The sequence below is a fragment of the Chiloscyllium plagiosum genome, chromosome 21, assembly GCF_004010195.1.
Source record: "Chiloscyllium plagiosum isolate BGI_BamShark_2017 chromosome 21, ASM401019v2, whole genome shotgun sequence".
In the NCBI taxonomy this organism is placed as follows: Eukaryota; Metazoa; Chordata; class Chondrichthyes; order Orectolobiformes; family Hemiscylliidae; genus Chiloscyllium; species Chiloscyllium plagiosum.
In genome coordinates, this window is record NC_057730.1 from 39,289,390 (window position 1) to 39,316,040 (window position 26,651).

A 26,651-nucleotide genomic window follows, 5' to 3' on the forward strand; every position below is an offset into this window, starting at 1 on the left:
CCGGGTCTCTGGCGCTGTGAGGCAGCAGTGCTAACCACTGTGCCACCGTGCCGCCCACGCGGCACGGTGGCCGCGTTAGTAGTTGCATAACATAATTATAGTGGAGTTATTGAAGAAGTATTGTAGAAATCAATCTATATCAACTAGTCTACAATACACCCAAGCATGACATAAGGAAAACCCACTGGTGCAAAGCCTATGTCACCTTTGCCTCTCAAGTATACGGCACCGTGTTATGTTGAAATCAATCATTCCATGTTGGAAAATGAAAAGAAAAAGGAAAGGAAAAAAAAGACTAAAGTGCTTCACAGTTAATAATTTATTTTTTGAAATGAGATAATGGGTCAAGCACAACAGCAGATTTTTGTACACAAGCAGAAGGTCCCACAAGCAGGTTTATGATAATGATCAGCCATTTTGTTTTTGTAATGTTGATTGAGTCTGGGACACCGGGCAGAACTCCCTTGCTGAGTGGGTAGACATGGATTCGTTTACTTATTTCATCCAAGAGTGTGGAACTCCTTCAGTCTAAATGGAAAGCTCTCCCTCATTGGGACAATGAGGGGAAGAACAGAAGAAAGTCAATAACTTTATAATTTTTTTACTATCTGCGAGTAATACCATAGAGACACTGACAAGCTAACAGCCAGGTAAACTTTCCAATTCATTTCAAGTGCTGTTACATACAGAGAACATAACAACTATTCAGAGCCAATGGGAATACGATCCACAGGCATCCAACAGTAATCCTAATATCAGTGAAATAACTTTTCTAAATTTGTCTCCCTGTTATGCTCGCAGCCTTTAATAAGCTTTTTTAAGTCCTATGTCCTTGACCCAACTGATTTTGTTAATAATTGCTCCACTGAAGTGTCTCGTCACTTTTCACTTTGTAAAAGACATTATATAAATGAAAGCGGTTATTATAAGATCCCAACTTGCTACTGTGTGAAGAAAATAATGAACAGGTGAGAAAGACGAAATATGCTGGAATGAATCACTGCCCCATATGCAAGGTCATGTGTTTCACCTATAACCAGCTTGTGTTAGTAAAGGAGAATGGAACAATGGTAATGGCAGCTGACTGGGTCTGAAAAGCAGTAAGTGAATCTATAGTTCCCACACTGGATTCATCAACTCCTGAAAGATGCATGTGTGGACAAGAAAATCCCCATGACTCAAATATTCCCAACCCAAGGAACGTGCAGGATAATATTGAGAGAGCTCCCAAGATGTTTTCCGTTTAAAATCTGTGACTCAATTAAATGCATAAAGTTCAAAGTAAATACTAACTTTCAGGACTTTAAGTAAATGGAATATTTTTTGTAAGTCTTAGTCCGCAACTCTTACCTCACAGACTTTGGCAATGTATCTTCGTATGAAGTCAGAGATATTACTATTCTAATCAGTCTAAAGATACAATTAAATTTACACGGTCAACTAGGCTTTCACTTATTCACTCCATTAGTTCTTATTTCTGGAGATGGTTGTTTACTGTAGCAAAGTTTTAGAAAGATTTTAAAGTACGTAGGTTTGCTCGCTGAGCTGGAAGGTTCATTTTCAGATGTTTCATCACCATACTAGGTAACATCTTCAGTGAGCCTCCGGATGAAGGACTGCTAATGATTCCTGCTTTCTATTTATATGTTTGGGTTTGTTTGGGTTGGTGATGTGATGATGTCATTTCCTGTTCTTTTTCTCAGGGGTGGTAAACTGAGTCCAAGTCAATGTGTTTGTTGATAGAGTTCCTGTTGATACCATTGAAAAATTTACTGCTAAGCTCCCAGGTGAAATTACATTCCAGATGTACTGGGGAAATACCATTGGGAAGAGGGTCTAAATGGTTACTGGGTATCACTCAGTGAAGAGCACATTCATGTCCTGAGTAAGAAGATCAAAGGTTTGAGCGTAAAATCTAAGCTAACATTCCAAAGCAGTGCCAAAAGATGCTGTACAAATGGAGATTCTACCTTTTTGGATGAGACATTGGACCAAGATCCTGTCTTCCCTTCCCATGGCATTATTTAAAGAGGAGCAGGGGAGACCTAACTGTGTCCTGAGTAATTCCTATCACTCAACCAAACCCATGACAGCAGAATACCTAATCAAGTATCTCATTGCCATTTGTGAAATCTTGCTATATTCACATTGGCTCCTGTTTACCCACATTACAACATTAACTTCACTTTAAGATACTTTATTGACCATAATCCACTTTGGGATACCCCTAGGACAGCATAAATGCAAGACTCTTATTCATTTCCTTTCACCCTTCTCAAAACAGTTCCTTCTCCTTTATCATGTTCTTCAGTTTTAATTCATTTTAAGGATTGTTCTTTCTTTTCCTTTTGTAGCACCTCCGACAAGCTTAGGCAAAGTAGACAAGGGTGACCCTCTCTGGGTGCCTTGTATTTGAAAGAATGCAAAAGCAACACCATATTGAGGACAGGGGAAATGATTTTTGATCAATGGTAATTTTGCTCTACGATCTGAAGGATATTAACTTGGATTCACTATTTTGAGCTGTAGTCTAATTCACGAAGATGCCACTTGTTTATTTTTTGTGCTGACTCATGGACATTTGGAATTCCTTGCAGCAGTTTCCTCAACTCAATCAACTCTAACTGCTTCATCAGTATCCTTTTCTCTGTCATAAAGTCAGGAGTGGAGATGTTTTCTATGACTCCTTATTATTTATTCTCATTCATAACTCTGCCCTACAGTCTAAGCAAGAACTGAATAGCAGTTCAGATCGCATCAACAATTTGTGGGAACACTGGCGAGTCATTTAAGTGTTTGGAAACCACCATTATGAACAAGAGAAAGTCAGTTGGGTCTTCGATATCATTAATGACACCCTCAGTATCTCGCAAATTCTTGAAAGTCATCACAGAGCAGAAGATTAAGTGGAATACACTGACTATAACAGTAGGACAGAGGAAGGGTATGCTGTAGAAAGTAGCTGATCTTCTCATCCCCCAAGCCCCATGCACCATGTAAAAGATGCAGTTCAGAATGTTAAGGAATGCTCACCACCTTCTGGATGAGTGCAGCCACAGTAACATTAAAGACGCTTTCTGCCATCCTGCTCATTCAGATGGCACCTAATCACTAAAATCCGCTCTCTGGATCAGGAGCTCCCCACAGCGACAGTATGCACTGCAACAGACTAAAGTTATTTAGACAGAATCTACCTGCCCCTGCAACCTCAACCTCTGGGAAAAAGAGAAGTACTGTACAAGCTCCATCAACTTCAGATTCCCTAAAGTCATCCACCATCCCACGTGCAAATATAGCACCACACTTAAATTATTCCTAGATCGGCATTCGGGGGGTTGTCTACATAATAAAACCATTGTCTAAACACCCTTGCACATCAGTATTTTCTCAGGGCTTCTATGAATGGGAAATAAATGCAGCAAGCCAGCATTAACACACATCCTGAGAACAAAGTAAAAAAAGCAGAACTTAGTGCTTGTGCTTCCAAGCAGTTAAAGGCCTTCTATGTTCAGAAACACCAGCAGGGTATGAGAGATTCTTAACAACACAAAACTGAGCTACTCAGTCCAACAGTTCCATCACAGCATCACATAAATCTCAACCTATTTCTCTTCATTTAATCTTATCAACATATGCTTTTGTTAATTTCTCTCACATGCTTATCTACCTTTCCCTTAAAGGCACCCATGCTATTCTCAAGTAGTCCCAGTTTACCATTTGAACTATTCCCTGGATTAAAAAAAGTTTCCCTGAAATCCTTATTGGAAAAATTGGCGAATTCCTTATACGAATAACCCATAGTTCTGGTCACACCCACAATTTTGACACTTAATTCAATTTTCTATCCTTCTGTAACAAGACAGAAAATACAGCAATTTACTCTGGGTGGATTTTGTGTAGGTGGCTGCCTTAAATTTAGCTGCTGTGGATTTTATGCAACAATCATGAAGATATTGTTACATTATCTACAGTACAACAGATAAAAACCTTTGCAGATTTCCTCATATCACTCTGGCCTCACAGCCAAATATCCCAGTGATATTCAAGAGGAGTGGGGAGAAAACACTATCACTGGTACAGCTTCTTGCCTTTTTCAAAGTCCTAATACCAAATTAAAACAGCATTCTTCACAAATTGGAATTTTAGTAACTATAAAATTACACTCAATGTAACCTGAAGCAAACCTGGCTTTTATTTCATTTCAATCCAAGGACATTAACATTTGGCGTCTGGTAAATTAACTTTTCCCAAAGCACAAGTGCCATAAAACGAGTATTTATTAAATGCACGTTCTTGATATATTGGTCATTACAGCAAAATAATGAGCCAAAGTGACAGCACGCAGCCGAGCGTTCAATTACTAGACTGGCATAGAGTACTCACTGAGTAATAACATTTACTTCAAGTGTACTGTTTAACAACACAGGTGTTAACACGTTGTTTTAATTGCACGTATACTGTGACACACGTGAGCAATTACAATTTCGAAAACAATCATGCAACAATATGAAAGCAAATGTGGTGACAATATAATATGGTTGTTATTCCTTAACGTAGCACGTTTTTTTTTAGAAAGGAGTAAATTAAACTGAAAAACAACTTGGTACACAATTAGAGGAAAGCCCAACCTTTACCATGTAATCTATCTGATCTCATTGGGCTGACAGCAAGAACAATGCATTTTCAATCCAACAATGCTGGTCTAGAAAGTGGAAAAGCAGTCAGGATAGATACAGAATGCTCAGTAACCTATAACCTTATGCATGCATGAGAAAGAACAGGAAAGACAGACAAATGTCTGTGTACTTTGTGTGCATAACTAGTCAATTCCTTACATCTTGCCTCTGACATAAAGAATAGTTGCATTACTTGGAATGTACTTCATGGCACTTGTAACTACATCTCAGAAAGCATCTGAAGAAAAACAATCATATTTAGAATTATTTATCTAAATACTTTTAGTGCCTTTCAACTATTCTTCACTTACCTAGTTGATACAACAGGTTGATAAATTGCAGCTAGTAAAGACCATTTTGCATTCTCTCTTCAACGAAGGCAAGAATGAAAGAATTGTAACTGTCTGAAATAATTGTACAGAGGTCAGTGTCCCATCACGAAGTCACCCTTTATTGACTAGTGCACAGTACAATGGCTGTGGCCAGCCAGCTCAGAGTCAGTCCTCAGCTGAGGAGATTCTAATCTGGTTATACATTTTGATGCATTCAACTTAAATACAGCTCATCCTTACCAAGCTTTGGCATAACAAGCTCTCCTGGTTACATTGGTCAGCCATGGACTTCCTGATTGGCCCAGGTTAACAACCCAAACCAAGAACATTGTTGTGAATGAGGTCCACCTGATTCCAAACACTACACAATCCATCTGTTTTGTCTTAAATTCTCACTTCTGAAGATTGGGCCACAGACTTCCATAGGATTAGTCCACATTTATGGATGAAATACTGCAATAGTTTGGCACTGACCTCTTCACAGGAGGGCTGATCAGGAAGCTCCCCTACTCCGACCATCATCAGTGTACTGAAAGGATTTACAGGTGATAAGCAACCTGCTTTACTGTGTTATAGGAAGGATAGTATTAAGCTGGAGAAGGTTCCAAAGAGATTTACCAGGATGTTGCCAGGAATGGAGGGTTTGAGGTAATGGGAGAGGCTGGATAGGCTGGGATTTTTTACTGGAATGTAGGAGGTTGAGGGGTGACCTTATAGCAGTTTATTAAATCATGAGGGGTATAGATAAGGTGAATGGGCAGGTGTCTTTTCCCTATGTTTGGGGGAGTTAAACATATTAGAGGACATATTACCCATATTACCCTTATGCACTTTGCATGATATGATCTTCCTGTACTGCACGTAAAACAAAACTTTTTAATGTACCAAGTTACATGTGGCGATAATAAATCAAGTCAAATATTTTTAAGGTCAGAGGAAAAAGATTTAAAATAGACCTGAGGGGCAATTTTTTTTACACAAAGAATGGTTCATTCGTAGAATGAACTTCCAGAAGAAGCGGTGGATGTGGGTACAGTTACAACGGTTAAACGACATTTAGATAAGTACAGGAATAAGAAATGGTTGAAGGAATGTGGACCAAGTGCAGGCAGGTGGGACTAGTTAATTTGGGATTATGGTTGGCATGGACTGGTTGGACCAAAGTGTTTGTTTCTGTGCTGTATGACTTCAAGACTTCATGTTACAAATATGCATTTTGCAAGCAGGGTGGCACACTGGTTATCACTGCTGCCTCACAGTACCTGGGACCCAGGTTCAATTCTTAGTGATTGTCTGCATGGAGTTTGCAGGTTCTCCCCATGACAGTGTGGATTTCCGAGCGTTCTGGCTTCCTCCCAGGTTCAGTGCATTGGCCATGATAAAAATTGCCCGTGTAGTGACCAGAGATATGCAGGTTAGATGACTTAGCCATGGTAAAAACCCCATGCAGGGTAGAGTCTGGGCAGGATGCTCATCAGAGGGTTGGTGCAGACTTGATGGGCCAAATGGCCTCTTTCTGCATTGTAAGGATTCTATGAATCATTGACAATAAGTCCTGTTGTGGTGCATGAATATGGGGCTTGTGACCCAGATATAGGGATGCCAACACTGCACCACAGCTCTCGTCAGTTCATAGATTACTTTTGTTGTTGGCTAAAATTTGACAGAAACAATTCTCAAGCTGCTTTCATGGAGTTACTTGATTTAACTGAAAAAATGAGGTGCTTGTATTTATACAGGTCAGAGTAAACTGAAGAACATTTGATGAACAATTCAGATTCCAGACTTCCACCAAGATAAATAAATAGTAAAAATACTACAGCTATCAGGAAAGACCGAACAAGCAAAGATTTTTTTCTCTAGGTAGAGAAAGCTGCAGCAAGATCTAAAAAAGCTATTTAATAGAGTAAATACAGGGAAAATTTGGGGCAGTCCAAATGTGAAGGTCATAAATGTAAGACAGAAAGAAGACAAGATTATGTGGATAGCTAGACGAAGCAGGAGAAGGCTCACATGAAGCATAAATATTTACATATTTTGGCTGAATGGCTTGTTTCTGTGTCGCAACTTTGATGTAAGAGTGATTCATGAACAAGTTTGGATATACATAAAGCAACTTGATTCAAAGTAGCTAATTCAATTTATAGTGATTTGGAATTCTTATCCATACTCATCCTTAAACTGTTCTTAAATTTAATTGTTACGCACAACTAACTGTAAAGTCAGTAAGTTGATTTTGCTAATGGAAGTGATGGCAGCATTAGTTTGACGTTTTGGGATCAAGGGAGACTGTGGAAAGGATACAAAACGTTTATTGCTTAACCATTCACCACAAAAGTAGAGTTCATGGAAAAGGCAATATGTCAAAAGCATGGGACAGGCTGTTAATCAAGATCACATACCATAATGAGTAGGTGGTTTATGACCCGCTGCCTCCTTAGCTTGAATCTTAGATACTTGATCTTTGACCCCCCCTTGTCGTGAGCTGAAGAAAAAGGCCAGATTGGAGTCGTCAAAGCAGGCAATACTTGGAACAATAGTCAACCAGTTCAAGAAGCTGAGATTCCCACTTATGATGAGTAAGACCTGTAGAGAAGGGAGAAAAAGCAGATTTACAGCTGCAATATACCAAGGAAGTGACATTGTAAAGGTCTTGTACACATAATGCAGTTTATCTTGTTGATATAGTGTTCAGTTATTATCAAAGCACTTTATGCCATAGCCCATTTTTATAGCATTATGTCAAAACACCAAACCATTTTCTATTTCTTTTATATACTACATGTCAGTGTGTTTTGTAACATAATAGAACACAATTCCTGTCTTTTCTTTTTTACACTGTAACACTTCAACAAATTCAATGTGAAATGTAAACAACTTTTTTGGCTTGCCTGGTAGGAATTTCTATTTTCAAAAACAGAGCATTAAATTTCTCTTCAACAGTATGCACATACACTTGTAAAACCTTTATTGTCCTATTGTTTGCTGTCTTGCCAATTCAGACATTATTATAGTACTTCCATAATCCTTTCACACATATACCTTTAATTTACATTGTTGTCCTATAACTTTATTTATTGTAACTGCCACTTACATCGACACAATGGCTTTAACACATTTTACAGAGAGGGGAGAGTGGTGGTGAAAAAAGGCAAAAACTGAGCCATGAGATATGGAATGGCAACTGAAAATGGGCAACACAATGACAAGGCTCAATAGGTTTAATACTTTTAGTGAACAATCAATCTAGAAAGACAGCAGTAAAAGAGACATCACTGAAAATGTGCAGTTGAGAGTTGACTGGGCCCAGATGCATTGGTATGCAGACGGACCTAATTTTGAAGTCTAAGGCCAGCATAAAGCTAGTCTGCACATGAACAAGGAACAAGAGTAGGCCATTCTGCCCCTCAAGCCTGCTCTGACATTCAATAAGATCATGGCTGATCTGATTTTAACTGTAACTTTACATCCCTGCATACCCCCGATAGTCAAGAATCTATCTCTGCCTTAAAAATATTTAAAGTTTCTGTATGCACTGGCTTTGGAGGAGGCGAATTTCAAACAGACTTAACCCTCAGTGTCTCTTTTTCCTCATCTTCGTCATAAATGGGAGAACCATTATTTTTAAACTATGATCATTAGTTCCATTCTCCCTCAGGAGGAAACATTCTTCCTATATCCATCGAGTTAAATGTCCTCAAGATCTTATTTGTTTCAATTGAGTCACCACTGACTATTCTAAACTCCAGTGGATACAGGTCTAGCCAGTCCAGTCTTTCCTCATAAGGCAATACAGTCATTCCAGGCATTGGTTTAGTAAAGAATGTCTGAACTGCTTCCAAGCATTAGCATGTTTCAGTGAGTACAGTGGTCAGTACTGTACATAGTAAGCCAGATATGGTCTCACCAGTGCCCTATATAACTGAAGCATAACCTCCCTACTCTTGTATTCAAATTCTCTCGTAAAAAACAAAACATTATATTATCTTTCCAGTTACTTGCTATACCTGCATACCAACCTTCTGTGCTTCATACAACAGGAGACCCATATGGACTCTGCATTTCAGAGCTTTGCAACCCCTCATAATTTAGATAATATGCTTCTTTTTCCTTATTTCTGCCAAAATGAACAATTTCACACTTACTCAAATTATACTCCATTTTCTAGATCTTTGCCTACTCAATCTATCTATATTCCTTTGTAGGTTCCAATGTCTTCTTCACAACTCACTTTCCAACCTATCTTTGTCATCCGCAAATTTAACAACCATACTTTCATCCAAATCATTTATATAAAATGTAATGAGTTGAGGCCCCAGTATCCAATCCCTGTGGCACACCAATTATAACACCCAGCCAGCCTGAAAAAGACCCATTTATTCCTTTCCTCTCTTCTTTCCATGCCAACATGTTACTGAAAACATTGTGTGTTTTTAATTTCTGCAATAATCTTTGTATAGTGCCTTATCCAATGTTTTCTGGAAACCTAAGTACAAGACATGTACTGGGTCCTATTTATCCACAGCACAAGTTACTTCTTCAGAAAATACCAGCAAATTAGTTAAATATGATTTCCCTTTGACAAAACTATGTTTGCTGTCCCTCATTACCTTGAACTAATCCAAGTTTTCTGCTACAACACCTTTAATAATACCTTCTAACAGTTACTCTCTTACAGATGTTAAGTTAACTGATGTGTAGTTTCCTGCTCTCTCCCTCATTTCCCTTAAATATAGGAGTTACATTAGCTAATTTCCAACCAAACCTTTCCAGAAATCCAATGAGTTTTTAAAAAAATAGACGAATGCAACAACTATCTCACTAGCTACTTCTTTTAAGACCCCAGGATGAAATCCATCAGGGCCTGGAGACGTGTAAACTCATAATTCTAACAAATTTACTCACTACCACAACATTTTAGTTCATGAGTCTTTCCAGAGACAGTTCAGGCATTTGAATCAAGGCAATGTTGGTCTGTGGGCAGATGATTGCAATGCCTGCAGCTCAGGTGGGGAGTGGGAGTTACACCCAGTCGTCCTGGTTCTAGAAAACGTTTATAGTTACTAGCTTTAACTAAGGGCTGTGTCTATTTATATCACACACATGCAAACGATGCACTGTTTCGAAATCTACACTGGCAGAGCCAACTCACTTCCCTTCACTCCCCTCTCCTGAAGGCTGCTTCAAAAGTGTATTTTTTTTCTACACATGTTCAGTTTCCTTGCATATGATATCACTGGAATTCGATATAGGGCTTGGTTGCATATGTGTGAATTTGATACTGGCAAAATCATTAAGCATGCATCATTCTGAATTTCTGTGCATGAGTGGTTCCAGATTTGTGTGCATGCACACTTGGAAGCAGCACTGGGTATCAGCAAACACTAGCTTAACAAAAACTCCTTTAATGTGGTGGTTGCAGTGGAGGTTGAAGAATCCTGAAGTTGATGCTGTTTAGTTCCATAGAGGGAGATTAAAACAGGCATGAGGCACCTTATTTCAATTATGTGAGGGGACCTAACACATCTTTTAGATGGATGCTTGATCCAATTCCAAATCAAATGCATTTCAGGCAGTCTTGGATATTTTGTTTCCAACTTTGGATGTTATTGCCCCTACATTTACCCCTCTCAGAAGGGTGCAAAGAGATTCAATTTCCATGCAGTGGAACACTAAATGTTACTGAAACAAGGTTAAATCTGAATATTCAAAGTATACCAGGGAAACAGAAGCAAATTGACAGAATTCAAAATTTACAAATATTAAATTTAAACCAAATTTAAGAAGAACTTCTGCATTTTAAGGAGAGACTATAACTATAGATTTTATGAGACAATTGGAGAACTAATGATAAGAGCCCAAAAGAAGGCATGGCACTTTTTATATTAAACTCTTTGTGCATACAAATTCTCTTTGTCTGCACTGTGTTTAAACAAAATAAAAATAACAAGAAGAAACAAATTAAATTACAACAATAAAATCAGGAGCTGTCAAACAAAACACACCGTCAGAAGACATGTAGGAGTTCAGCGGTATCAGGAAGGTTATCTGCGTGAAAACTAAAGCTGTAATTATAGGCAAGAAGTTGCAGGAAAGCATTAATATATATATCCTAGATTGTGTATCGTTTGAATGACAATTTGGGTGGGCTAACTCTTCACAGAATTTATAAAGACCTGAAGTAAAGGATTTGAGTTTGACGAATTGACAAATGTCCCTTGGAGGGGAGTTATTTGATGGTTTATTTTCACAGGGCAATACTTTGCCAAATAAATGTATTATTGTCATGGAAGCAAGGTTCATGTTAACATGTCCAACTGATAATCACCTTGAGCATTCTCCCACTGCATCACACCATTTTCCAAGGACATAACTCTGTGTATGAAGCTTTAGAATTTTTTTTGAATGAATTGAATATTAATTTGCTATTTTTATCCAAAGTACCAAATGGAATATGAACAGATGAGGCAGGATGGGAACTTTGCTTCAGATACTGTCATTTCAGAAAAATGCTTGGGTAGGAGCAGAAGAATGTAATAAATCATTGTGACAAGAGTGTGTCATTCTCGAAAGAAAGGCTTCATATCTGTGTAACGTTGATATCAACTATACTTGTGTAGGAGAGTAACAGAAGGCAGTGTTGAACTTGTGAAGGATAATGCAATAGCCTGGGAAGACAGCAACAATTACAGATGTCAGTGGGAGTATATTAAAGGAAAGCATAGAAAGTTATGCCCACTGGTATTATCAACTAGTTTTAGACTTATTTGACATGCAACCTACTTGCTGCAGGTCATTCTGCATGAGTAACCCTTATCTCACCACATGTTTTCCTCTACTGTTTGTCAAATAGCTGTAACTGAAGGTATTACTGTTGACTTCTACTGGGCTCCCTGTACTCTTTAAAAAAACAACTGATAGTTATGTGCTAGACCTTACAGTAAATGCCAAAAATCTAAAGTTGTATTGGACCCACTTCACCATTCATGGCTTTATTCTAGTAATGTCTTTGATTGAGCCCATCACCATGATATTTGATCAAAGGTTTCCAAATCATGCCAATGCTCTTTTGCATCAAATAGTGTAAATTACCTTTCCTTTACTCCAACCAGACTGTGGACATAGCTTGGAGACATGATATTATTGTGTTGGATAATAACTTTGCCACAGTACCAGGGTGCAGCTTAATGTGCATTGTGTTCTCTGACAGAGGTACTTTTTTAAGAAAACTCTGAGCATCCGATTGTTTACATCGATGATGCTGCACTCATCCCTTTTTAAAGCTAATTGTAACAAGTAGCCAAGTTTCTAGATTTTGTGAAGGCTCAGGATGAGCAATAAAACACTTCTTTCAGTCTTCAGCTTTTCCAGTACAGAGTGCTCATATAATTGTGTGCCATTTAGCCAGCAGTATTGATTTTTACTTTGCAAAAAGTTCTATTCTAAGCTCCTTCACTGTTACAGATTAATCAAATAATCGGTCAGGATCTGGGAATCTTCCCAGTCTCTGTCATCCACAGATTTTCCATCCTGTTACTTGCCAAGATGTATGTCTTAATGTTCTTGATTACAATGTGTTTTGAATCAGGGGATACATAACACTGACTTGTGTTCCTGAAATTCTGTTTGACTATGTTGTTTTAAAGGTGCATCCATGACATGTTATAAAATGATGTCTTCAGGCTACACTTCAAGTTGACCAGAATTGGAGTAGATGCATGGAAAGTCCTTGCTGCTGACCAGAGTGCCTGAAGTCAAACAGTTGTGAAGGGTGTAGAAAAAGCAGAGGATAAAAGAAATGATCAGATGACTGAAAAATGAGCTCACTGCAAGGAGAAAGCATCAGATGACCTTAGGCCATCTGTACCAGTTGCAGAAGGAACTCCCACTTTCAAATTAGCCTATTACAGCCACAACAGACAATGTTCAAGCCGATGGTGATGTACATCCTGGATGTAGAGATGGATGCCATAGCAATATGAAAAAGTATTCTGAAAAAGGCTTCTTTCTAATAGGTTTACACAAATATAAGGTATAACATTTCTTCTCCAGATATAAATAAAAAGCTAGAAATTTTAATGAAATTGTCTCTGAATGCAATGCCTAGTCAGGATTTGACCACAGCCCAAATCCCAGGCTCAATGAGCATTGAAACACTAGGTAACTGAGGACAACATGTATTGTAACACCAATCAAAGAACTTATATTCGTGTATTTATGATATTTCATAATTTAAGAACGTTCCAAAGTATTTTGCAGTGAAACACTTTTGCAGAGTAGTCATGGTTGTAAATTTGCACACAACAGGTTCCTACTCGATAATGACCAATCTGTTCTGGTTAAGTGCTAAATGTTGACCGAAGAAATCCTGAAAACTCTGCCCACTTTCCAGCACAATCGTGAGATCTCTAACTCATCCATTTCAAGCATCAGATTAATGTCTTCTCCAAACGATGACACCAAGTGCAGCACTCTGGTCGTTACTGCATTGATCTGTCAAACTAGATTTTGTGCTCAATTTTTTGGTGTAAAACTTAAATCCACCATATTCAAACGCAGTGCCATGAATCCTGTCACTGCACTTGGACAAAGGTGATGACCTGTTTGAGAAGGGAGGAAATTAACTTTACCCATTTCATGGCATAAGTAAGCCCACAGACCGATGCTCACAAAACAAAATATTGCTCTAAGGTTCCATATGCCAGCTTCCTGAAAACAACTGGTGATTCATGGCTTTGGAGAAGAGTAGTCATTTAAATCACCCCTCAAGGGTCTTAGCAATGCAGAACACCAAGAGTGCAGATGTACCTTTTAAGACCAGCTAAGGAATAAATCACATGAAAATTATTGTAATTCTCTCTGTATATAAGTAAACAAGTATATTATATACTGATCATCATTTGTGGAAGAGATTTCACAGCTAGCTAAATGCCACCAACCAGACATACCGTTGTTTCCTGCTGACTACCAGCACGTGTGGATGGGTAGATGACGAAGCAAACAAGTAAATTTGAGATCCAGTTACATAATGTGCTGCGTAGATAACTAACTAAGATATTAGGCAGTACAATTGGCAAATGCCAAGCACTGTACTCCAGAATTAGTTGGCCCAGTAAAAGAACATTATTTCAGATAAATTCAATGATGACCAAAATATGGTATACAATTCAAGCCATAAATGTTTTATGTGTAAATATAGTATGTTTCCTTCAAATGTGCTCTGCAACAACCGTTTTTCTCCAAGTAAACATTTAGATGCAAATAAAGAAATCTTCATCCATAAAACCAATCTCCTCTTATATTTATCAGATTTTGTGACTGAAATTAGGTTACATAAATATACAACCAGCCTTAACTTGATCATCAATTTTCAACTGTAAGATTTCAGAGTCTAAACAAAACAAATCTTAAGTCAAATCATCAGCAATGGATTTCCTCCTCATCTTAGATATCCAAGTTTCTGACCAACACATGATCCATCCCTCTTCTATTCATCATCTCACCAATGGCTGACATTTCTTCCTTATACCACTCTGCCTCTCAAGACACCTTTGAGGTACTCCCTTGAACCTGCCTCTTTGATCAAGCCTGTGGTCACCTGTCCTAATACCTCATGTGGCACCAAGTAAAATTTAGCAAATTTCAAAACCTGACAATGTTCAAGGCATTATACAAATGCAAATTGTCATTGATGCAATAATGCACATGTTGTGTGTTTTCAGTATTTCTTCATTTCAGCTTCCAGACTTTCACTTAAATATCCTTTTGCTTATCCTTAAATATCCAGGAGCTCAAGTGAACCATCTCAGACAATATAATTCAGTCAGAAGTGGCAAATAACTATTTACAAACATAGAAACTACTTCAGACAGAATGATGCTTAGCTCAAATAATCATTGAAGAAGTGTTTAGGTTTACAAAAAATGGAAGATTTAATCTTAGACAGGAAGGGGTCCTCCTATTACACATACTTAAGCTAGTCCACCTGCTTAAATGAAGAGGGAAGTTCATCCTACACCATCCTTCAAACCTCTTGGCAAACAGGAGAGTCGATTGGCCATTTTCAGTTTTACATTTGGAATGGAATTTGACTTGAGTACAATTGTAAAAATGAAACTTAAGCATTTTATTAGTTTATTAAAAAAAAGTTTAGTTACACAATCATGAATGTTACAAGTCACATTATAATATTTTATTTGCTTCGTTTCAAAGAAGTAGTTAATATAAACCTGAAAATATCAGTCTAAAAATAGGTTCAGACAAAATTCCAAAAATAAAGAACCCTTTGGCAAAGTTGGGAAACAAAAGAAAAACACTTGTATTATTCAGTGCCTTTCCCGATCTCAAGATTTCTTAAAATGCTTTACTGCCAACTAGGTACTTTTGAAGTATAGTTATTATTGCAGCCAATTTTGCATACAGTATAGACCCATAAACAATGAGATAATGGATCAGTTAGTTACGTTTCACTGATACTGTTTGAGGGATAAATACAGATAAAGAAAACAGGGAGAAACTCATCACTATTCATTAAAGTTGTGCCACGGCATCACATCTGCACATCTGAACATGTCTAACATCTCATGTGAAAGAAGGTGCCTGCTGATTTTAAGATCATCAGGCACAGAAGCAGATTTTGGCCATTCAACCCATCGACTGCTGTGCCTTTCGATTATGGCAGCTATGCTTCTCAACCCTATTCTTCTGCCTTCTCCGCATAACCCTTGGTCCCCTTTCCAATCAAGAACCTATCTATCTATCTCTGTCTTAAGTGCACTTAATGACTTGGCCTCCACAGCCTACTGTGGTAATGATTTCCACTGATTCACCACCTTCTGGTTGAAGAAATTTTTCCTCATCTCAGTTCTAACTCTGAGACTGTGACCTCAGGTCTTAGTCTCTCCTAATGTGGAAACATCTTGTCTTGTCGACTCTAACCAGAATGCCTCTCAGCATTCTGTAAGTTTCAATCACATCCTCCTTCATCCATCTCCACTGAGTACAGACTCAGCTCTCCTCATAAGACAAGCCCTTTATCATTGGGATCATTACTGAAAATCTCCTCTGAACCCTCCAACACAAGCACACCTTCCTTAAATAAAGAGCCCAAAACGGTTCATAATTTCCCAAATGTTGTCTCACCAGAGCCTTAATCAGTCTTAGCTGGACATCTTTGCTGTTGTGTACTAGCCTCTCAAAATGAATGCTAACATTGCATTTGCCAGCTGAACCTGAATGTTAACCTTAAGAGAATCCTGAACTGGGACACCAGTCTAGTGCATGCCTCTATTCTTGCTACTAAAGTGCATAACCTCACACTTTCCCACATTGTATTCTATCTGTCACTTTTTTGCTCACTACTCTAGCATGTCCAAGTCCTTCTATAACCTCCCCACTTTTTTAATATGATTTGACCTTCCACCAATCCTTGTGTCATCTGCAAATTTAGCAACAATGTCCTCAGTTCCTTCATCCAGATTGTTAACATTTAACATGAATAGTTGTGGTCCCAATATTAACCCCTACAGAACTCCATTAGTCTTCAGCTACCATCCTAAAAAAGACTCCTTTATCCCCCATTCTCTGCCTTCTGTCAGTCAGCTAATCCTCTATCCATGCCAGTACCTTGCCCATAACACCATGGGCTCTTATCTTATTTTGAGGCTTCTGGGGGACACCTTCTCAAAGGCCTCCTCGAAATCAAATAGTTCATGTCCACTAGCTTTTCTTGCTCATTACCAACTTAAAGAATTCTAACAGATTTGTCAGGCGTGACCTCCTTGATCTGAAGCCGTGCTGACTCAGCCCGATTTTACCATATACTTCCAAGTATTCATAATCTCATTAAAATATAAACTCGAAAATCTTACCAATGTCCAAGATCAGGCTAACTGGCCTATAATTTGCTATTGTGGTACTTCACTTCCTAGCATGTTACATTAGCCAGACCTCAGAGATCCTCCCCGACTTCAGCGATTTCCAAAAGATCACCACCTATGCCTCCTCAATCTTCTCAGCTATCTCCTTCAAAACTCTGGGGTACAGTCCATCTGGTCTGGGTGATTTATCTACCTTCAGACCTTTCAGATTCCCCAGTAGCTTCTCATTAGTAATGATCACTACACTCACCACAGCCTCTTGACTCTCTTGAAGATCTCATACGCTCCTGGTCTCTTCCACCATGAAGATTGATGCCAAGTATCTATTCAGTTCCTCCGCCATTTCTTTGTTCCCCATTACTACTTCTCCAGCCTCATTTTCCAGTGATCCAATGTCCATTCTTTCTTCTCCCTTACTTTTTAGATATCTAAGAAAACTCTTGCAGTTTTCTTCTATATTACGAGCCAAGTTACCCTCACATTTCATCCTCTACCAACTTATTTCTTTTTTAGTTGTCTTCTGCTGGTTTGTAAAGGTTTCCCAATACAGTGGCTTCCCACTAATCTTCACCATGTTGTATGCTTTTTTCATTTGTTTTTATGCTGTCCACGACATCCCACTTCAGCCATGATTGCCTCATCCTCCTCTTAGTATGTTTCTGCTTCCTTGGGATAAATTTCTGCTGTGTCTCCTGAAATAATCCCAGAAACACCTGTCACTGCTGGGGTCCCCCTCCAATCAACTCTGGCCAGCTCCTCCCTCATGTTCTTGCACTTACCTTTATTCATTTGTAATACCGTTATATCTGATTCAAGCTTCTTCCTATCAATGTGCACGGTGAATTCAATCATATTATGGTCACTGCTACTTTGGCGTTCTTTCAACACAAGCTCCCTAATTAAATCTACCTCTTTACACATCACCAGATCCAGAATTGCCTGTTCCCTAATGGGCTTGAATACAAGCTGCTCCAAAAAGAAAACTCGTAGATATTCAATGAATTCCTTTTCTTCAGATCTGCTACCGAGTCCACATCCATAGTGAAGTCCTCCATGATTATTGTAATAGTGCCTTTCTTACATGCCTTTCCTACCTCCTGATATATTTTATGCCCCACATTGTGACCATTGTTGGGAGGCTTGTATACAACTGCCATCAGGACCTTCTTTCCTTTGCAGATCCTCAACTCTAGCCACACAGATTCTACACCTTCTGACTCTATAGCTGTTCTTGCTATCGATTTAATTGTATTTCTTATTGACGGGGTAACGCCAACCCCCTCAGCTTGTCCTTTTAATAGGATGCATATCCTTGATTATTTCCACCTCTGATCCCCCTTGTGACTATCTCTCTGTGATACCAACAATACTGCACCTGCAAATTTCAATCTGTGCTACAAGCTCATTTACTCTTGTTTCACATACTGCGTGCATTTGGGTACACAGAGCCATAGAGATGTACAGCATGGAAACAGACCCTTCGGTCCAACTCGTTTGTGCCGACCAGATGTCCCAATCCAATCTAGTTCCACCTGCTAGCACCCGGCCCATATCCCTCCAAACCCTTCCTATTCATATACCCATCCAGATGCCTTTTAAATGTTGCTATTGTACCAGCCTCCACCACTTCCTCCAACCCTGGCAACATCCCTGTAAATCTTTTCTGAACCCTTTCAAGTTTCATAACATCTTTCCAATATGAAGGAGACCAGAACTGCAATCAATATTCCAGCAGTGGCCTAACCAATGTCCTGTGCAGCCGCAACATGACCTCCCAACCCCTGTACTCAATACTCTGACCAATAAAGGAAAGCATACCAAATGCCTTCTTCACTATCCTATCTACCTGCGACTCTACTTTCAAGGAGCTATGAACCTGCACTCCAAGGATCACAGTCCTGCACTGACTGCCCCTTATTCACAGTTTTCCCCTTTTCTGCTGTATCTTAAGTTCGATTCCTAGGTCATCCCATGCTCTTTATCCAATTATACTTGTCCTGGAAACTTTAATAATCTCCATTGACCTCTCCCTCACCTTGTACTTTTTCCACAATTTTCCATGCCACTGACCCTAACCGTTTACTGTATAGCACATGCTTGGCACTGCACTTGTATGTTAGCCCAGACTATCTGCTCAAGTTCCTCGACTGGATCCACAATGTTCTGATTCAGTTGACAGACTGATACTTGTAGTGCAACGCAGTTATCAAGCAGTACCTTTAGGAGATAAGTTTGTGACATCATCACTGTATGAGATTTGAAGGGTCAATTCATCTTAATTAGGATCATGAAGCTTAACATGCTGAAAGGATGCTATTGTTTGTAACCAAATAGCTTAGTATTAGTGCAGAACTGAAGTGCTTGTGACTTTAACAGATGTATACAGCAGGATCTACAATAAATAACTGTTGAACCTTCTCAGTACCACATAACCAATGTTTAGATTTTATGTTGCAAGAGTTAACATAATCATTGCCATATCAGGCACAAATACCCTGCTGCAGGCAAAATCCAAACCACAGCTATAGACAAACCATGACCCAATGAGCTACAGTTGAGCACGTCAACCACGAGGCTGGGATTTGAAGGGAGAGAACATGAGACTTCATGCAATGGAATTATTAAACAAACATTCAAAAGCTATTTCAAGTTCCAATATTGAATTCAACATATTTGGATTCAACTTGACCCAAAATGAACTCTCAGGAGTTCAAAGACAGGATATCTTCAACACATCTTTTTAAGCTGAGAAGTAGACTTTTGATGCAGGTCAATGATGCAGAAAAATGCACTCTCATTTGTATTTTGTTACATTAGTTTATCTGCTGGAATTCCTCAATCTTTAAGCTTTATTCTTTATGAATAGTTTGTCACTTCTGGCTTCTACTAGCATTCAAATCACACTCCACAAACAGGTAAAAAAGGCTGTTTGTCTGGGGGTCAGAAGCAAACACAGACTTCAGCTGAGGCACAGGCTTTCAGCTTAAGTCAACAAATGCTCTGATCCTAGTCACAAATAATTATGTCTGGGATTTAAACCTGAGCAGAGTTTCACAAGAGTTGTGGCATCTGCTGTATAATGACCTGCAATCAACATCTGTGTCAAACCTCTTTCCATGGAAGGAGATTACCACAGCATGAAGTTTTCATGCGACCACATCCTTTCAAATCACCCCCAGGATACAGCTGCTGCATCTGACCATCTGCAATACAGACTTGTAGCAGGGGAATGACAGCTGCTGCATTTTCATGGGGGCAACATCTTCATCTCACTCCCCACATAGGGCATCCAGCTTCCATTAGTGGTAGGGTTCCCTTGAATGCAGAGTCACACATGATGAGTAAAAACATCCCGCATATTAATCTGGTAGTCTTGTGGAAAGAAATAGTTTGCATTCAATTACATTATCATATATGCCAATGGCTGTTATCCAGGAAACATGGTTGGGCAGTATATAATTTCCAAATTAATTCAGAAAGGAATAATACAGTGGGTGGAAATATCTCATTGGTTCTCTGGATCTGCTGAATTGCACCAAGAAATCCCCAGACAGTAGAGGAGCATACCACCTCAGCATCCATTGGTATTCCTTCAGTATAACCTCCACCTTGAAGACAAAAATACTCCTCTTTTGAGTATTTTAGAAAGGCATGTTTTAATGCAGAATGGGAGATACTTCCTAATTTGAGTTTCTATTATGTCTAATGGGCTTCACAAGACACATCTGCAATCATGCGAAATACACAACATTCACCTAACCTCTGCAGTGGGTGACTGCACTGGCCTAGATTGTGGTCTCCCACCGTTCCACGTGCAGCTATGCTATTACTACAAGGTGGCTTCAAATCCACAGAGAATTCCTTCTTTGGTTGCAACAGTGGCAGGAAGTTCTCCATCAGTCGCTATAACAGGCTTGTCCACAAGTTCCACCACACTAATGACAATTATTCCTGTTTTAAGCTCATGCGGCAAATAACCCTTTTATGGTCTGCTGCTGTCCTTTGCAGGGAAAAAGTGTGGGGTGATAAGAGATCATCTCAGTTCACACGACCATGATGTAGAATCAGTATGCATAGAAATAAGACTTTGCAAAGAGGGAAAAAATCGGACTAGATTGTAGGGCTTCTGATGGTGGCTCCAGTGGAGAATGGAGTATAAATCAAGAAATAATTATGCCTTGTACAATAAGTGGGAGATTTTAAACTTCAAAGAATTGGATGAATCAAATGATAAAAATGGTCCAGAGAATGTGTATTGAAGTGTCGCCAGGACTGTTTCCTAGATCAATAATTTCTGCAATATAGAATGGCATGATAATATATTATGAGAAAGGATTAATTAATTCTTTAAAGGATCATTTTAGCAAGAGTGATCATAACGTGACAAACTTCCACACTGATTTTGGAAGTAAGCAATGTAGGTCTGAAGCTAGAGTCTTGAACTTAAATAAAGGCAATTACAAAGGCATGAATATAGTGCTAGCTGAAGTTGACTAGGAAAATAAATTAAAAGTTAAGATGGAAGAGAAGCCATGGCAGAAATTTAAGGAGATATTTTGCAACTTTCAAAATGGATGTATTCTATTTTAAAAAAGAAGATGCTATGGGGAAGATTCACCTCCCATGGGTAACTAAGGAAGTTAAGGATATTATCAAATTGAAAGAAAAGATGCACAATGCAGCAGAATAATTGTAGGACAGAAGATTGATAAAAATGATGGAACCAGCAAAGAATAAAAATCAAAGTAATAAAAAAGGAGAAACTATAAGAGAAAACTTGCAAGACATATGAAAGACAGTAAAACTTCCACAAGTATATACAAATTAAAATGGTAGCTAAAGTGAGGACTGAACCCTTGGAGGATTATATTGGAGAATTAGTAATATGAAACAAGTAATGGCAGAGACTTCGAACAAGAACTTTACATCTGTCTTCAGACTAAGAGACATATGAAGCATTTTGAGTACCGTAGAAATGTAGGGAGCAAAAAGCAAGGAGATACTTAAAAAGAATCATGGCCGGTGAAGAAAGTTAATGAGACTAAAGATTGACAAGTCCATGAGAACCTATAGATGGTGGATTCTATACCCTGGAATCACCCATATGCAGGTTTGCAAATTGCAATTTGTGGAGTGCCACCTAATTAGGATCGATTTTGTTTACTTGCATGAAATGGCCAACTCTATAGTAGACACATTTACCAATGATGCAAAGATAAGTAGTACACAAAGTTGCAAAAAGGATGCAGAGTCTGCAAGGATATAAATTGACTGTGAGTCGGCAAATGTTTTGAAGTTGCTTTGATACTGTGGGAAATAGGAATATAGAATCTCTATAGTGCGGAAACAGGCCATTTGGCCCAATAAGTCCTCACTGATCCTCTGAAGAATAACCCACCCAAGACCCATTTCCCTACCTAACCCCAACTCTATATTTCCCCTAACTAATGCACCTAAACTACACAACCCGAAACACTATGGGCAATTTAACATAGCCAATTCACCTAACCTGCACATCTTTAGACTGTGGAAGAAAACCAGATCACCCAACAGAAACCCACGCACTTGTGGGAAAAACGTGGCAATTCTACCCAGTCACCCAAGGCTGGATTTGAACTCAAGTCCCTGGCAGTGTGAGGCAGCAGTGGTGAACACTGCTGCCATGTCGCTTAGTTCAGAGAAGGTTAACTAGAATGATTTTTGGGATGAATGGGTTGGTTTTATGAGGAAAACTAAAGCAGATTGGCTAAAACTAATAGAAGTTTAGAAGGATGAAAAATTATCTATTAGACATAAAGACTCATGTGAAACAGAATAAGATGGTAAGGTGATGTTTCCCCTCTTGGCGAAATCTAGAATTGGGGACACAGTTTAAAAATAAGGAATTTTTCATTTAAGATAGAGATAAAGAGCAATTTCTTGTCTCAGTGGACAGTCTTTAGAATTCCCTTCCACAGAGACTGGTGGAGACTAAACTGAATACGCAAACTTGGTTCGAGACAAAAAAACTGAAGATGCTGGAATCCAAAACAGACAGGCAGGAGGCTGGAAGAACACAGTGAGCCAGGCAGCATCAGAAGGTGAAGAAGTCGACATTTCGGGTGCAACCCTTCTTCAGGACTGGGGGTGGGTGTTGGGGGAGCTGCAGATAAAGGGGGTGGTGAGGGTAGGGTGGTAAAGCGGGGATAGGTGAAGGTAGGTAGAGGGTACAACCTGGTTGGTCAATGAGAGGAATGAATCCAGCTGGTGGCAGGGAGGAGTGGAAAGGAGGGGGAGGGGCTGGGAAGGGAGTCGGGGGATGGGGCAGAAATGCCTCCTCCATTGCCATGATCATCCTTGGCCTCCTCCATTGCCAACCTGCTGGTACACCACCGCCTCACCTCTATCCAGGGCCTCAAACAGGCATTCCTCCAACCTAGTTTACTGCATAAGGTGCTCCCAATGTATTCTTCTCTACATCAAGGAGACCAAATGTAAGCTTAGGGAACGGTCTGCCAAGCATCTCAGCTGGGCATGCAGTGGCCAACTGGACCTCTGAGTCACCGCCCAATTCCCCTAACCACTCCCTTTCCGACATGACCATCCTTGGCCTCTTTCATTGACACAGCAAACCACACCGCAAATCGGAGGAACGACACTCATCTCCCACCAAGCAGCCTACTGCCCGGAGGACTCCAATTTCAAGTTAACCACTCTTCCCATCCCCCAACTCCCTTCCCAGCTCCTCCCCATCCCTTCCACTCCTCCCTGCCGCCAACTAGATTCATTCCTCCCATTCCCCAACCAGGTTATACCCTCTACCTGTCTTCACCTATCCCCACCTCACCACCCAGCCCCCCCTCACCACCCAGCCCCCACCACCCACACCCAGTCCTAAAGAAGGGGTATGCCCAAAACATTGACTTCTCCACCTCCTGGTGCTGCCTGGCTCGCTGTGAGCCTCCTGCCGGTCAATTTTAGACTGAATATGCAAGGCTGAGTTGGATAGACATTTGATCTACAATGAGTGGAAGGTTATGGGGACAGTAGAGTTAAGGTCACAAAGATCAGCAATGATCCAAACGAACGGTATTGCAGTCTCAATTGGCCAAAGCTCTCAATTCTTCTGCTCTTATCATCTTATAATTATTTAAAATCTGTGCTTTTATTATTATTTGACAGGATTCTGTGTTTCTTGACTAAGCGTTCAGAAGGCCAAGCTCTCTATGCAAGCTTTTCTTGTGATTGGTCATTTCCAAACTTAATGTACAGACACATTCATGACTTCTGTTCTGCTGGATTACACTAAGTCCAATGATCTACTCATTAACGATATATTGGTACTGTAGTGCTTCTAGATTACCTATATTATAGCTATCACCATTACTTATTTTAAATCCGCTGCATAAGCTTTCTCTGATAGCATAATAATTACAGAGAAACCTCGATTATCTGAAGGACAGGCACGGAATATTTCATTCGGTTAATGGAATTCCGGATAACCAAATGCCAGATAACATAGTTTAGCCAAGCATCAGGGCCTTGCGATCTTGCTGGATAACCCAATATTCAGATGATCAAATGCTGGATAAATAGATTCCCAAGGCTGGCACCCAAGCTGAGTTAGCTAATCTCAGTCAGGAAACAGCTTGAAGTGCCACAACTGGTATCAATAAGTGTTCTTCCACTGATCGCTATTTAGTAAACCCCTGCTAAATTCAAGAGCTCAATCCACCATGTTCATGGTACTTCAGTGTTATTTGTTATTTTTTTAAAAAACAGAAGCAGTTGATTCCTGTGAAAATAACATTTATATAACTTTAAAGTATGAAATGACAGCATACTTGTGACTTTGTCACTTATCCGCAACTTATTCACCTCCACTTGCTCTAGAATGGTTTCCATTGGAAAGTTACTGGAAATCCTCTGCAATCCTGATGATTGACCTCAATTACAGCTGCTGAAGAAAACCCTCTTATTCAGTGGTACAATAGCATCAACCAGATAGTGGGAAACCACTGACCAACTGACTTAGAAATACAACTTGTTCAATTAACAATCAATCGATAAATGATTTACAGTTCCCCAACTTGGCTCCTCAATATTGTCTAGGTATGTGAATATGTGAAAACCCTCAATGTTTTGCAGAAGTATACACAATACTGTGAAAGAAAATCCCATGGTAAGATTTTATTTTAAAACTGTGGCTCACAATTGTTTCATTTTTGAAAAACAAGTGATTAATCTGTTTTGTTTTTAACCTTGCTAATCCTCGAATCAGGGCTGTGTTTGGCAGAGATGTAGTAAGACAATGGGAAAATACTTTGACTTTCCTCTATACCAATAGTCCATCATTACTTATGTTCGTTAACACAGTTATTATATGCCATACAATTCTGTACAACAACATATAAAATATGAGTTTGCAGACATTCACACGCATGAGACAATATAACCTCCTTATATTATTTGACACACTATGTCAAGATTAAACTGAGTGGTTACATCCAATTTTGTGGAAAGTCACCTAAAATCAACAGCATTAATACTGAGTTCCATTAATTTGCATTATATATTCCAGTGCACTGGGAGCAGGACTGAGTGTGCCACAATTTACTATACAAACAGCCCTTAACAGTTTACAGAAACCCTCATCACCTCTGAACACTGTATAAAGTGAAGTCCAGAGGATGAAGCGATGGCGTTTGGAAATATTGCACTCATGCTGCTCTGCCCTAGCTGTCTCTCAAGAGCTGGGCAGCTACAAAATAATTTCCCTGAGGTACAGCTTGGGAATCCAAAATACAGGCAAACCTTGTTCAATCAAATGAACATATTTGTTTTTAATGGAGTTTTTATGAAGTGCAAAACAAAACAACATGCATTTATTGAACTCAGAGGAATAATCAGAGACACTGTTTTTGCAACTAATAAAATCCAAAATTATTCCTCATATTTTCTGACAATTATCAGTAAGCAAGCAGTAACGAACAGTGATTAGTTTAGTTTCAACTCACATCAATTTCTTTGCAGTTTGTGCACATCTTGTAGCACTTCAGATGGCTTGTAACAATGGATTCACATTAATAAGAATTAGTTGTGCTCTATCGAAAGTGCAGAAAAAAACTGCAAGAAGCAATTGAGAAACTAAAAGAAGGAAGGATTGAGAAAAGTAGATGCATGGCTGCCACTAAAGTTAGTGTTTTGCAAGGTTGTGTCATTGACTGGGAAGATTGAAGCTTGGAATTTCCTGAAAGACTGGCTGCAGGACTCTTGTCAGTTCAAGTAGTGGATCGATATAGAGAATAGTCCAAGGCAGATTTGGAATGCTGGCCAAAACTGTCTCTATGGGGATTGATTAGAAAGTTAGATAATCAATTAATTTGGCAGGAATCGAGGAATGGGAGGAAAACAAAAAAAAGACCTCACCAAAAAGCAGAAAGAGTAATAAGCTAAAGATTTAATTGTTGTGAAAAACGAGTAAACCTGATTCCTTCTAGACTGTTATGAAATAACCCTCATTGGAAACATGCAGCCATCATGACCAAAGAAGAGTGTTTGGATTTTATGTGTTAAATCTATAAGTGATTAGTCAAATGCCAATCATAATACAGACCCAAACAGGAACAGCTGCCTCTCAAGCAAGGTATAAGAAAGATGCCCCCCTGTCTGTTGGTTTCGATTCAAACCTATGACTGCATTCAGGAAAAGGGATAAGTAAAGATAGTGGGGAAAAAAATGGAGAGACAAGATTAAAAAGCAAAGCCTAAGGCAACCATACCAAA

General features: G+C 39.2%; 1 protein-coding gene across 6 annotated transcripts in view; it reads right to left on the reverse strand.

Annotated features, from left to right (window-relative positions):
• The window catches only part of lmf1 (lipase maturation factor 1), a 598,451-nt gene that overhangs the window by 60,360 nt on the left and 511,440 nt on the right, over nt 1–26,651 (reverse strand). For all 6 annotated transcript variants that reach the window (XM_043711866.1, XM_043711864.1, XM_043711863.1 and 3 more), the window contains one exon: nt 7,411–7,594. In XM_043711866.1, the coding sequence (XP_043567801.1) occupies nt 7,411–7,594 (184 nt within the window). The remainder of the gene's footprint in view (nt 1–7,410; nt 7,595–26,651) is intronic.